At 48.9% G+C, this 13,987-nt stretch overlaps 1 protein-coding gene across 1 annotated transcript in view; it reads right to left on the bottom strand.

Moving 5' to 3' along the window:
• CDH23 (cadherin related 23) overlaps positions 1-13,987 on the bottom strand; it is a 208,272-nt gene that overhangs the window by 82,884 nt on the left and 111,401 nt on the right. The window contains exons 10-12 of the mRNA XM_071564094.1: positions 10,670-10,782; positions 8,548-8,736; positions 127-276 (exon numbers count right to left, since the gene is read on the bottom strand). Of these exons, the coding sequence (XP_071420195.1) occupies positions 127-276; positions 8,548-8,736; positions 10,670-10,782 (452 nt within the window). The remainder of the gene's footprint in view (positions 1-126; positions 277-8,547; positions 8,737-10,669; positions 10,783-13,987) is intronic.

Here is a 13,987-nt window from a genome sequence, read left to right on the forward strand (position 1 = left end):
TCATCCTCATTTTTCTTATAGGCCCCTTTCAAATACTGGAAGAGAGAGAGGAAGGTGGTTAATGGTCACTCTTGGGTCACACTGAAAATTGTGGATGTCCCACAGAGACCAAGGGTGCAGCCTTACCGAAAATTCGTAGCGAGGAATGGTCTCGAAGTCCAGCGGCACTGCCACACGGACACGGATGTCTGCCTTGCCCTGGATGGAGGTCGGTGAGATGATGAAGTGGTTGGAGTTGTTGCCCACCAGGTAAACCTCAAAAATGCTGTTGGATCCCTAGGAAGTGAAAGAGGAAGGCTGGTGTTTTATACAAAATTCATGTGGACATCAAAGGAATGGGAATGCATCACTGGGATGAACCAGCACAGCACACAGCTAATGGAAGGCCCCTTTTGCTGTTTGAAGGTCCATGCACCACACAGGGTATCACACACTGGGGTTTCATTGGCTCAGGCTGGGGGCTCAGTGTGGGTGCCTCTCCCACACAGAAGGCTCTTTCCAGTAAGACAAAGCTGGGAACTGGAAAAACTCCTCCTCTCCCAACACCTGGCCAGCAAAACAGCAGGACCACCAACATACTGATTCTTTAGGAGCCTTTCTCTGGGCACAGCACCCTTCCCAAAGCACAGCCCAGCAGAGCACGTGAAAAGCAAGCTCAGAAGCTGCCAAAGAAGAATTTCCAATTTTCCCTGAATGACCTCCCTCCTATCAAGAAAAAGGGGCCAATTAAATGCACGAAGAAGCAGTAATAGCAAAAGCTGCCTAAGTGTGACCGCTGAGAGCCTGCAACACGAGCAGAATCCCTGGCTTGCCCTCTCCCCACACCTCCATGCAATCCATGGAGCTGAGAGCAAGCTGAGCCACTCCAGCAGAGCCCTATAGCAGGAACAGGCCCCAAGGGCACCCACAGAGCCACACAAGGGCACCCAGAGCCCAGCAAAGCTCTGCTGGTGGGCAGTGGGAGCATCTCAGGGTAGACTGGCTCCTTCCACAAGCTGTTCTGCTGTCAAACTGGGAAGTGTGGGATAGTCCTGACACCCTGGACACATACCTGGGAGGGAGGGAGGGAACAGAGGATACAGGGGACAGCAGAAGGAAGCATTACTCCCCAAGCTGTTATTTCATACCCTATCTTTAGGATGTCAATTTACAGCAAACAACCATTTCCATCACTGACAAAAAGCCATTTTATTGAGGAATTTCTGCCTGGCTCTGCTGCTGAACCCTCGGCATCTCTCCCAGGACTTGGTGCCCTCCCTGCAGTACACGAAAGCACCTTTTGTGGCAGTGAGATGGAAGGGATTTTCTTGGAAGCCAGAGAAGAGCGAGTTTGTTGGAGCCACGAGATAAAAGTTGAAACATCAAAAGAAATCCAAGTATTTGCAGGAAGAGAGCCGAGTGGATTAATTCCCCTCCAGCTGGGGAAGAAGATCAGCTTCCAGATACCCACCATCCCTAATTAGCAGCCCCTCAAGTGCCTCAATCCCCCCACGTGAGGTCTGGGAAGGGGGAATACAGTGCCTCTTGGGAGGGCTGCTGCGAGTTGCCATTTATATATTTTTTCAGCTATTTATTTTTTTGTTTCGGCCCCCATGCTGCTTTCCTTGCTCCTGGTTCCCAGAGCCTGCGAGCCCCCTGTGGATGCCTGAAAGCAAATTTGAATATTCAAATTGTTATCAGCTGCCCAGCAGAAGGGGCTGGCTAAGCCTGCTCACAGCAAGGACCCCCGACTCCAGAGAAAGCCACAGGGAGCTGCTTACATTTTCCTCAGCCCTTCCTACCTGCTCCTGCCACCCAGAGCAAACAATAGATCTGAAACATGGTTGGGAAGAAGAAAAACAAGTGCTGAATCCCCGGGCTCTCAAAGGTCCTGGTGTGCAGTGATCACAGCTGAGCACCATCTCTCTGCAGTGCTGAGGATGAGGATGGGATGCACAGGGTGCTATCAGTGCATGACCTGCTCCTTTCCCTCTCCATCCACTGCCCTGCCAGCACCTGCATGGTTCCAGTGTTCCCCTGTCACCGAAAACAAGATCCTTTGCCTTCCTTTACAGCCACAAATTAAAGAGCAGCCTGCCAAAGCTTAGCAACCCTACAATAATAAACCTGTCTCCATCCGAAACAAATGGAGCCATAAAAGGCTGGGGTTTGGAGGGAAGTTTGCTCTTGCCCAGAGCCGGGATGCAGCCACACGTTTTCCAGCTCCTCTCATCCCATTCCAGCACACAGGGCCAGCCCTTGCCGTGGCTTGAGGCTGCTGCCCGCTTCCTCCTTCCCAGCAATCAAACCTCCTCCCAGCCGTAGCCAGCACTGCAACTGATGGAAATTTCATGTCAATTCAGCTAAAAGACAATTGTAGCTGCAGTTGGGCATAATTACGACTTTGTGGTTCGCGTGTGTATTCCTTGGAGCGTGTAATGGGAGCCGCACCGTGGCCCTGCTGCCAGTGACAGCACAACCTCATGCTGACACCTCACTCCCAACAAAGCCCCCACCGACCGAACTGCTTCCTTTTTGAACAGTTTGTGACCTGTTTGGCAGCCCTACATGCCCAAAATCCCTCTGAAATTCCAGGGGACTGGAGCAGAGGGATGAACCCTAGGCACAGGTGGGACTGACAGGTAAGAGCAGAAGTAGAGGTGTGAGGCTGTGAGATGCCAGGAGGTGGGTGTGGGTGTCCCTTCAGAGGTCTGAAGCATCATGTGGGACTTGTTCATGCACCTGCTCTGAATCATGGTCAAAAATCTGCTCTCCTGGCTTTCAAGCCACACTCTCAGGGCACAGTTCACCATGAATCAGGAAAAGCCTTCTCCCCTCAGGAGTTTGGGGCAGCCACATCAACTGTTTCAGCTGGGACTGAAGATGGAGCATAATTTTCATCCCTGCTTTTGCACCCAGTGTCACCTACTGGCTGAATCCATCACTCCTGCTCCCACCCAGCCCCGTACTCATGGGACCACACCTGCAAATGCTTCAGAAATTATTCAGCTTTCCACTAGTCAAAGAAAGTATTTAGCATCACTTGCCAATGGCTACACAGAAAAACAAAGTAAAAAATATAATAATCCAAATCCTTATACAAACAAACAACCTTTCCTCAGCCACATCATCCTCTGAAATCACTGGGGTGCATGAGTAGATTCATTTCCTGAAATCACCTTCAGCACAAAGCAAGTTACATTGGGGAAAAGCAGCCTGGGGTCCTCAGTGTTCTCCTCTACGTGTTGCCTCAGTGCAGGGCTGCCTTTGCTTCCCTCCACCCTAGCTCAGTGCAGTTTGCTTTTCTAAAATGGAAAGCCCTGCCTTCCTGAAGCACAAAATCCAGTGCAACTCCAGCTTTCCTCCCAGCCACTTTCTAGGCACAGGCTATTACCTACAACAAGCTGCAGAGAGTTTAATATCCCTCCTTCTGGTAAATCTACAAAGCGAAGAAAGAGCTGAGAGTTTAGGAGTGGAGGAGAAGGAAGGAGGGTGAAAAAAAAGAGTGGGTCTTTTTTTGAAAGCAATTAGTGTCTTTTTGTAGGACTTGGATACCTTATGCCTGATTCTTGTGAGTCAGAGACAATGTTTAATCTTTTCTTTGAAAACACAAGGCATAAAGGGAGTTATTCTCTCCACCTACTTCAAGCTGTTTAACTTGAGTGCTCTGAACAGCCTCTCTGGCATTGCCTGCCTCTTTCCCACTGCCCAGCCAGCCAGCCTGGGCTTTCAGCACTCATCAGACACCCAGTACCCTTCACCGACCCAGCACCTATAACCTTTCTGAGGGCTCACTGAGCATGGGTGCTTGTCCCCTGCATTCCTAAGTCATTGGGGTGGTGGGCAATGCAGGATGCCTGGAGGAAAATGCTCCCCAGCCTTTCTGATCCTCCTCCCCATGTTAGCAGCCCTTCTCTCCCATCTTTCTGTCCATCCTAAGTGCCAGCCCTTGCCCTCTCCCTCTCTCCTGAAGGAGGTTTCTCCTTCCTGGCTCTCCCCAGGTAATCTGCTGAATTCCACACACGCCTGCACAGACGGGATCAATCCGAGGCTGCCTCGCCTTCAGCTTATCTCTGCTCCAAATGATTGATTTTCCCTCTTTAAGGGTAATTTGCTGGTGAATTCCATGTATTGCAAAAACCCCTGTGAAATCTAATTCAGCCCGACTGGCAGCTGGCACTTTTGGGAGAGAATGCTCGTGCGCCGTCAATTCCCCTTTACAGTTCCTTGCTGTGTAGATCATATTTATAGTACTTGTGCCTGTCATATGCATATATATGCTCTGGGTGATTCATACATTGCACCTGCACACACAGGGGCACATACGATGTCCCTACGTGAGTCTCCGACGGAGCTCTGTGCAACCAAGAGCCCACGGACTGGCTTTTCTTTATTTTAAATTCCCCATTTACCTTCCTCAATATGCTTATTTTAGAGGATGGTTTCAAAATGATTTTAAAATGTCAGACCATCATACTGGTGCTTCAGACAGCCTTTGCCCTTTTCTTCCTCTTCGCTCAACCACGTCGAGGAAAATCGAGTGGAAGCCTCGGTGGAAGAGCTGGTTTCTCTGGCATGCCCTGGGAAAGCACACTGCCACTTCTCTTAACGTATCTCTGTGGATCTCACAGCCATGGGAAATGAGGGGGGATTCCCTGAAGGATGCCCTGATCCTTTTCCTGTATGGTCAAACCCATGCCTTCTCCCTAGCATGTTGCATCAAGCCACCAGGTATACAAATCCAGGATATCCAGAAAGGATATCCACAGCCCCCACCTCAGCCAGCCCAGGAGCAGATGAGTCCTCCAAATTAACATCAAACTATTCCACAGCTTGTGACTCATGTTCTCAACCTGAAAACAAACCTTGCTGCAAAAGCAGGTAAGTCAAGGCTTTAATCTTCCATCTCATACACAGGATTTATTCCTCTCTGCTGATCTACCATGATGTGAATGAGGGGAGAGCCCAGCCCCAGCCTGGGAGTGTCTATACACACTGGTCTTCTGAGGTGTCCAGCTGAGCATAGGCTCAGTTTAATACTGGGGAAACTTCCATGGATTTTCATAAATAGCTCTCAAATGGCTTTGGAAAGGTTTTCAAGGGTTTGTTCTCTGCCAGGGAGAGGAACTCAGCTGCACAGTGGTTAATGCTTTTTTCTTGGTTCACAGAATCCCAGAATGGTTTGGTTTGGAAGGGACCTTAAAGCTCATTTAATCCAACCTCTCTGCCATCAGCAGGGACACCTTCCACTACACCAGGCTGCTCCACAAGGCTGGATCCAAAACCCTGTGCAAACCCTGTGTGCTGATTTTTCTTACCTTCAAGTGTTTTCAGTAAGTCACAGAGAATGCAAAAAGTAAAACCAGCATGTGTGGTTGAACATCCCTTGGCTGCGTCCCAAATCTATGCCTGGGCTCATCTCAGTTCAACCCAAATGAATCCTCTTGAGATGCCCCCACTTTGCATCCCCAGGCAGCTCCTCTTGGAGCAAGACCATGACCACGTTTGGGGAACAGCAGCTGGGAGTTTGCAAGGGCTGGACTCAGAGGAAGGGGCGTTTCCTTGGAGGTACCTGCTTAGGCACCTTGTCTGAGAGGTTAACTCCAGCCAGGCATCAGTAAGGCACTTAAACACAGAGGTAAATCCAAACCCAGGCTTTCAAGTGCAGTCTTGTGTGCCATGTAAATACATTTTTAAGTGCTTTGCTGAATCGCTTAATCTAACCCCGTCAAAAAGCCATCATTTACGTTTGTGCAAAACACACCACAAGACCAAAAACCCCACCATTAAAAAAGGCTGTGTGGGCCTGGTTATGAAAAACCTTGTTTAACAGCCTTGGCAGCCCACGCAGTGTGTTTTAAGGGCCAGACCCATGTGACACCCCATTACCCTGCTCTACAAAGGCACAACTGGGGTTCAATGACAGGCAGGCTACCCAAAACCACCCAACTCCACGGGACCCCTGCCCGGGGCAAGGTCCAGACATGGGCTGAAGAAACAGTGACTGAATTTTCTGGAGGGACCAGAACAAGGCTGGGTTGCTTGGCTCAAGAAAAAAAATCCATCTGACAAGGGACTCACAGCATAAATTGGGAGGCAAGAGACAAAACTCAAGCAAAGTGATCTTCCCAAAGACTCCAGCTTTGATTTCCTATGTCTCAACCCATCTGCTCTCATTTATTTATTTATCTATCTGTTTTCCCTGGAGATGTGTATACTTCTCCGCTTGTTTTCCTTTGCCCCTTACACAAATGAGTCATGTCATCTCCAGCATGAAGGCTGTGCTGCTGAAATAGCTTCTGTCAGCCACGTCCTCAGTCACATCCCTGCCTGAAGACCTCGGTCCTTGCCAACACACCCCTGCACCCACAGAGCCACGAGACAGCTCTGTGCCATCTCAGCTACCTCAAATCCAGATGGTTTATATGAATCTCACAACTCTCACTAGGCACTTGAGAATGCAAACCATCACTGTCAGGCAACTATCTTTCTTTTCTGTAGATTTCTTACTGAAAGTTTGAGGGTCTGAGACTTCTAGAAATACACTGTCTGGGAGGCAGTGCTAGAACAAGCACAGCTGTCAGTGCAGCCTGATTTATATTTCACATACATATTTTTTACAACCCGAGTATCTCCTCCCCAGATTTCCCCCCCACCAAGTGCTACCTCAACAGTTCATCCAGTTGCAAACACATAAGAAAAATCCACTGCAGGATAAAAGAAAATTCCAATTGCTTATAACTTTCCTCCCTCCAGATATCAACCCTCCTCTGTTTCTTATCAGTGAAAATAATGCCACGGTCCAAGCAATCCCTGCTATTATGGTGGTCTCTGAAGACATGTACAGTAAAACTCCTTCAGACTCCCTTAGTGCAAAAGGTCCTCTCTCAGCAGTTCTAAAAATCTCAGCCAATTCTTTTGGGGAAATCTCAGGAAGTTAAAGAAATACATCAAAAGAATGGTGTCTATTTTTTGCTGGTGCGATGGGGAAGGCAAGGCTATTTTTTATTCTCCCATTTTAAAATTAGCAAGGCTGAAAAGTGAATTCTTGAATGGGAGTCACTCCAGTAAAATGAGCTTTTAACCAGAAATAATGACAGATCCTTCATCCTTCTGGCACAAACAGAAGTGTTACAATGCCCTTCAAGAATGGATCTGCTGACATCTCTCAGAAAGCACGACAGCAGCTCTATTCAGAAACTATCCCAAGCATCTGTCATATCCATATCTTCTTTATTAGCAATTGACATTTTCAAGAAAAAACAGTCTCTCTATCTGCTTAATAGCTCTTCTGCACCTCTTCAGGCTGCACTCATAACTCCTGGACAGTGACATCATGTCACAAGTAGATTATTAGTTCTGTGTCATAATCACTTCAAATGAAAAAAGATGGGACTTCTGGGTTGCTTGAGAAGACAGCGTGAACTCCACCCAGGGCTGGGGAAGAGCAAATCTGTCATCTCTGCCAGCAAAGACATCTTTAAAGATGCACATTTTAATTGACCCACTGGGATTTTAGGGGCCAGGGGGAGATGTTCCGTTTCTCATTCCTTGATGCTATCACATCATTTACCTGAAGCATCAGGAAAACATCCTGATGACATTTTGCCATCAAGCTGGACGGGGCTTGCAGCAACCTGGTCTAATGGAAGGTGTCCCTGCCCATGGCAGGGAGTTGGAATGAGATGTACTTTCAGGTCCCTTCCAACCCAAACCATTTTCTGATGCCATTTATTCTGACAAACTCTTTCCCCGCATCTGCTGCTCAGCCCGAAGAGGAATAGTAGGAGCCTGTAGCCAGAGCCTTTCTGAGGGATTTTGGAAAGCTCACCATGAGGTGTCAGCACTTGTTTGAAGCACACACCAGGCAGCGTGGCGGGGTTGGAGGGGACCGGCACACAGAGGCAGCCAGACGTGAAGTGCACAAGTCAAATAATCAGAGTAATTGAAGGCTGCAAGCCCAGGGCTGGAAAACACGCTGCAATCCCTAACATGGCACGGATCGGCGAGTGACAAATAGGAGCTCCATGAACACGAGGGAGGAACAAGCCTCCAACGCCCCTGGCTTGTTTGCAGTGACGAACGGGTATCCCAGTCCTCCCCCACCTACTGGGCATCTCCTCCCCCCTCCCTGACAGCAGCAACACCCGTTCCTCCCGGGGCACAGAGCCTGGAGCTCCTGTCTCTCCCCTCCCTGGCAGGTCCCTTGCAAGCCCAGCAGAAAAACTCCTCCTTTTCTGAACCAGACTGGCAAAGCACTGCCCGACAAGAGCCCTCTGAAGCAGGCGGGAATCAGCATCCCACACAATCCTATTTTCTGGTTCTCAGGGGCCATACAATCCTGACTGCTTTAAAGATCATGCTGTGCCTGGGTCCCAGGGAGGGAATCTGTACTCGGGGTATCCAGCAAGCAAAGCTACACCAGCAGTAAGAGCTGAAAAAGTGGATGTTAGGACATAACCTTGAACCTCATCACAGTTTCACCAGTGACTCCTCCTTCCCTGCACCCCTAAAAACCACACCAGTGTTAACGAGGAATAGAAGTGCCCACAGCAAGGGATACCTCACCTCATCCTTGTCCTGCACCTGGATGAAGAGGGGAAGGGCAAAGCCCACCTGGGCCAGCTCTGGGATGGCCACGCTGTACTCAGAGCTGTTGAACTCGGGGGCGTTGTCGTTGAGGTCAATGACCAGGATGTTGAAGGTGGTGGTGACAGTGGCGTTGGAGGGTGTGCGGTCATCATTCAGCTCTGTCCCCTGCCAGGAGAGAAAACAGAGGAGCCTTGATTTTTCAAAAAGAATAAATGTAAAAGAAAGAGTGCATGGTGCATGTCATGATGAGACTTCCTGCAGGTTCTTCTTCCTGCACTCTGCCACGGAAGGATGCTCAGTTGGCTCTGATACTGTCCCACACTGCTGACCCATTAACACACAGAGATGCTGGCCCAGCTTTCCCACCACCTCTGTGTCAGGCCCACAGCAGCCTCACAAACCTTCTCAGGGGCTTAACATTTCCCTTGGGATAGCTGTGAACAAGTTCTCCCTTGCCCCTATCATCTGGAGTCACACTGAAGGATGAATAGGAGATTTCCCTGCCACAAGCATCCCTTGTGAGATGTAGGGGACAGTCCACAAAATAAGGGAAAGCACAATGAAGCAAAGTGCACTCCTATTCTCTCCTCTGCTATCCCCTGAGGTGGGATCAGGAGCAGACAGCCAACCACTATAGTACTACTGAAGGGACAGAAAACTAGGGCACAGAGGAAAAGAAGATTTAGACCTTAAAATAGGTTTGGCAACACGTGTCTAAATACAGAGCTGAGTCATGACTCCACATCACACCTCTGTCTCAAGAAGGACTTTAATTTTGCCTTCCCAAAAGGAAAGAGTGCAAATTTTATTGCCAGAGAAGCAAGACTCGTGAAACAGCCTTTTCAAGCACAGTCCCTCCTCTTGTCCTTTGGATAATCTTGCTTTGCTGTGGGCATGGAAAAGCAACGCTAACACGACCCACACGGCTCATTGCTATTCACTGTTTCTGCACACAACAGCAGAACAGGCTGATCCCAACGAGGAGCAATCCAGCTGTATTTTCACTGTGTGCTCCAGGACAAGAACAGCACAGAACATTTTGGGTCCTGGGGATGTGGGACGCAGAGAGTTGGCATTTGCAGGAGGATGCAAAGTTTGTGGGGAGAGGAAATAGAAATCTATCGGATCAACAGAATATAGCTGGAACTCCATTATCATGCAGGGAGGAAAATGGGCAAGTTTTCAGGCTCACAAAACTTTCCAAGATTAAACAGATATTTTTGTCCCTATTAAAACCAGAAAATCCTCCCTCTCTTGATTTTTGAAGCTATAAAAGCCCAAAGGATGAGATATCAGGGATAGATGGGGATCTCTTACCCATGCACAAAGCCCTGACATACAAACTGTGCCTGGGACCAAAAGGGGTAATTTCTTGTCCCTTTGCCCTCACTCTGACAAAGCATTGCACTTGCCAAAATGAGAAGGCGATGTGGTGGCTGCCTCCCTCCCAATCAATGACCCTTCCTATGCTGCTGATTTTTCCCCACCTTGGCCCAGCAGAATCCATACTTCTAAATGTGTTTCCAACCAGCTGCCCAGCTTGGTATTGATTTTAATTAAAGGGCTGTGAGCAGAGCCAGGGAGCCGCTCTCAGGTGGGGCTGGAAAACCACGCTCCAGTGCCTTTCCTTGACAAGGCAAATTCCAGCGTCACTCCGTCCCCGTGCTGGGCAGGCACAGACGATGCCCTGTTACACCTCTGCCAGCTGACATGACAAAATGTCAGGTTTGTCATGGGTTTTGGGGGGGAAAGGTGAGAAACAGGCAAAAGTAGGCACAATTCAAGTGCCTGAATGTGTCTGGTGGTATTTGCAATCCTGGACCTCTGCATGCTGCCAGCAGACACGACCACAGGCAGATCTACTTGGAGAGCAGGCAGGACACCAAAACACACCCTTATACATCAATCATGTTTTAGGCCACCAGACAAGGGGGGCTATGTCTAACATCTCACTTGGCTTCACCAGCGCATGGCTCTGGATGCTCAAGAAAGCAACATGTCCCAGGATTTCTCCTCCACCTCAAAAGAGTTGTCCCCAAGTAGGATGCCCTCCCCATCCTGCTCTGCTGGTGTGCCTCCCTAATGGAGGGGGTCTCACCTTCACTGTGAGGATGAATCCAGCACTGTAGAAGGGGTTTTCCCGGTCCAGGGGCCCATTTAGGGTTAAAGCCCCACTGATGTAGTCCAGTGCAAAGATGCTGTTGGTGTTACCTGAGGAAAAACAACAGGCAGCATGAACACAAGCACAGCTGATCCCAAAAGGTGCTGCAAGTAACCCAGGGAGGGAAGGAGGAGGACACAAGCTCCAAGCTGGGCACAGGCTGCAGTGGGCTCTGCAAACCCAGCACATAGAATCATAGAATAGAATCAATAGAATCATAGAATCGATTGGGTCGGAAAAGACCTCGGAGATCATCAAGTCCAACCCTTGGTCCAACTCCAGTCCCTTTACCAGATCATGGCACTCAGCGCCACGTCCAATCTGCATTTAAAAATCTCTAAGGATGGTGAATCCACCCCCTCTCTGGGCAGCCCATTCCAATGCCTGAGCACTCTCTCTGTAAAGAATTTTTTTCTGATATCCAACTTAAATTTGCCCTGGCAGAGCTTAAGCCCGTGCCCCCTTGTCCTATTGCTGAGTGCCTGGGAGAAGAGACCAACCCCCACCTGGCTATAACTTCCCTTCAGGTAGTTATAGACAGTGATGAGGTCACCTCTGAGCCTCCTCTTCTCCAGGCTAAACACCCCCAGCTCCCTCAGCCTCTCCCCACAGGGCTTGTGCTCCAGTCCCAATGTGCTTTAAAACTTCATGGCTGTAATGCTCCTCTCCTTCTTTCACCTACCCCAGCCCAGGGCTCTCCTTCCATCAGCCAAAAATTGAAAATGCTGGAAGCAGCTGAAGAATTCCAGAGGGCTATATTATTAAAATATGCAGCAGCAAACCTGAAAGCAGGGCCAAATCCAGGTGCTCCCCTCTGAATGAGCACCTGCATTCACAGGGTACTGTGTCCCTGGCATGGTTTTTCTCCTAAACTACAGCAGTTCAGGGACATCAGTCAGGGTTATTCAGAGGAAGGAGCACACAGACCAAGCTCACAAGTAATGCTTCACATAACAAGTGGTGGTTTAACTGTGGGGCCTCTTGCCAGAGGGTGCTAAGGGTGATACAAGTCCATATGTATTCAAGGAGAGGCTTCAGAGGTTAAAGAAAGAAAAAAATTCTATCAAATAACAGGGAAGTCACACACAGCTCAGGAATTTTCTTAGCTGGATGTATTTGGAGCCAGGGACAGTATTAGCACTTGCCTCGTTTTATGCTCTTGCCAGAGGTGTTTTCCCCATGGCCCCTTGTTTTCCCCTACTGGAGCCAAATCTGGCCCCTGTGCCTGACCTTACAAGCAACCAGACATGGTGCCATGGAGAGCTGGCCTTCCTCCACAGATCATCCTGTTCCCCAGTTTGACTCCTCCTCTGGAATTAGACACCCAGAGAGGATTAAGAATCACTTGGGTTTCACGGCCAGCAGATGCTGAAAGGACTAATGTCCTGCTCTGGGAATGACATTGTGACAACTCCAGGTGCTCCCTCTGTCAGGCAGACAAAAGCAAGCAGTTGGTATGTGGAGCCTGGAATACCTGACACCAGCCTGACACAACACCAGAGGAGGCTGCTGAATTAGTGATGACCAAAAAGGAGGTTATATACAGGCATATGGCCACCCACACCACTCCCCTCATCATCTCACAGTGTCCAGAACCCCCTGATCGAGCCCCAGACGGGAGCGAGGAAACCCCACAGGTACGCCCTGGTCATCCCAGTCAAAAATAACCACAAAGTAAACCCTGTCTTCTCAATATATCTCAGCATGAATGAAACACACACAGCATTTGTCATTTCCCTGGAAGGGAGCTGTGAGACAGAGTTGCTGCTGTACAAAGTGGTTTCCCATCACTCAGCATCCACCTTGCTCCCTCCTGATCCCTGCTTGACCACAGCTGCACATTCCTCAGCATGGCCAAAGCCTCCAGGTCAGGCCATCCCCTCCCTCCCACCCTGGGAGCCACCCTTGGCCTCTCCTCTCTCTCCCACAGCCCCAAGTGCCATAACACCTTTCTCCCCCATTACTAAGCTGTTGTATCTTCCTCCCAGACTGACTTCTTCCCATTTCTGTCCTTGGTCCTCTCTTCTCTCCAACCGAAATGCCCCATTGACCACTCACCAGCTTAATGAACTGACACACAGCTACTTAAAATATTAGCAGCAGCCTTGGGGTTTTTTAATCTTTTGCTCCTGTACATGAAGATCTCTTGTCTCCTCCCTCAGACATTCCCCTCTTTCCATCCTGACTTCCCACTTTTGCTATGTAATTTATGGCTTACTCTTTAGGAAGCTCCTTCCAATATCAGCTTTGAAGGACACTCCACGAGATGGATTGGACTGTGCTCTGAGGCATTTAAATGCTCCAGGAAACCAGGTTGCCATGGTAAAGTTTATGCATTGGGGCCATCTCCCCCAAACATGAAGTGCAATAAAATGTGGAGATCAATGGAATTTAGTGGAATTAGGTCAATAGGGCAGGAATTTGACTAAACACAGCACTGAGTTCTGTGTCCTAAAGATGGTTACGAATGTCATATTTGAACACAGTCATTTTTTGAAAGATGGACAACTAAATGCTGAACCCAAAGGCCTTCTCAGGCTGCACATCAGAGGCTTTTCTCTAGCTCAGCCTCCCCAACACCATCAGCTACACATCTGATGTCCATCGGGGCGACCTTTCAGCTGGCAGAGAATTTCTGGCTTTGCAAATTAGCCTCTGAAGGGAAAGTGGTGCCTCCAAACTCATCCCTCAGAGACCTATCCCAATTTCCTCTAAAATACCTCCCACCCACCACTTTGTTATCCCTCTGACCAGTGGTCCCTGCTGAAGCACTCACACTGCCAAACAATGCACATTCTCCCAAGATATTTTCCTTGCAAAAATCTCTCTAATCATCTTCATGTGCCTGCACTTTCCATGGAGCAAGAGGAAAAAAAATAAAGTTGGGGCAAAATCAGCGAATTTTGTCTTTCCTCCCCCGAGTCATTCATTCTGCCCACCTCTCTATAATTTCTCCTACATCCCAGCTCTCCCATTATCTCTCCAGGAACTAAATGATCTATAATGTTCCTGCCAAACCAAACCACTCCAGGATTCTGAGGAGATCAAGGACTTCATTTCCATGCCTCTGGTTAGAGAAGGGAGGCCAAGACTGTTCTCTGGCTTCTGTGAAACAGAGGCTTACATGTTCTCTACCTCCTTCTCCAACCAGACAAGGATGTGGCATGTTCACAGTAAAATCAGTGATCCAGTTCCACTGCACGGAGCAGGCAAGGACAGGGAATAAACAGGTCTTTCAACAGCAAAAGAAGAGCT

The sequence above is a fragment of the Pithys albifrons genome, chromosome 9 (genome assembly GCF_047495875.1).
Source record: "Pithys albifrons albifrons isolate INPA30051 chromosome 9, PitAlb_v1, whole genome shotgun sequence".
Classification (NCBI taxonomy): domain Eukaryota; kingdom Metazoa; phylum Chordata; class Aves; order Passeriformes; family Thamnophilidae; genus Pithys; species Pithys albifrons.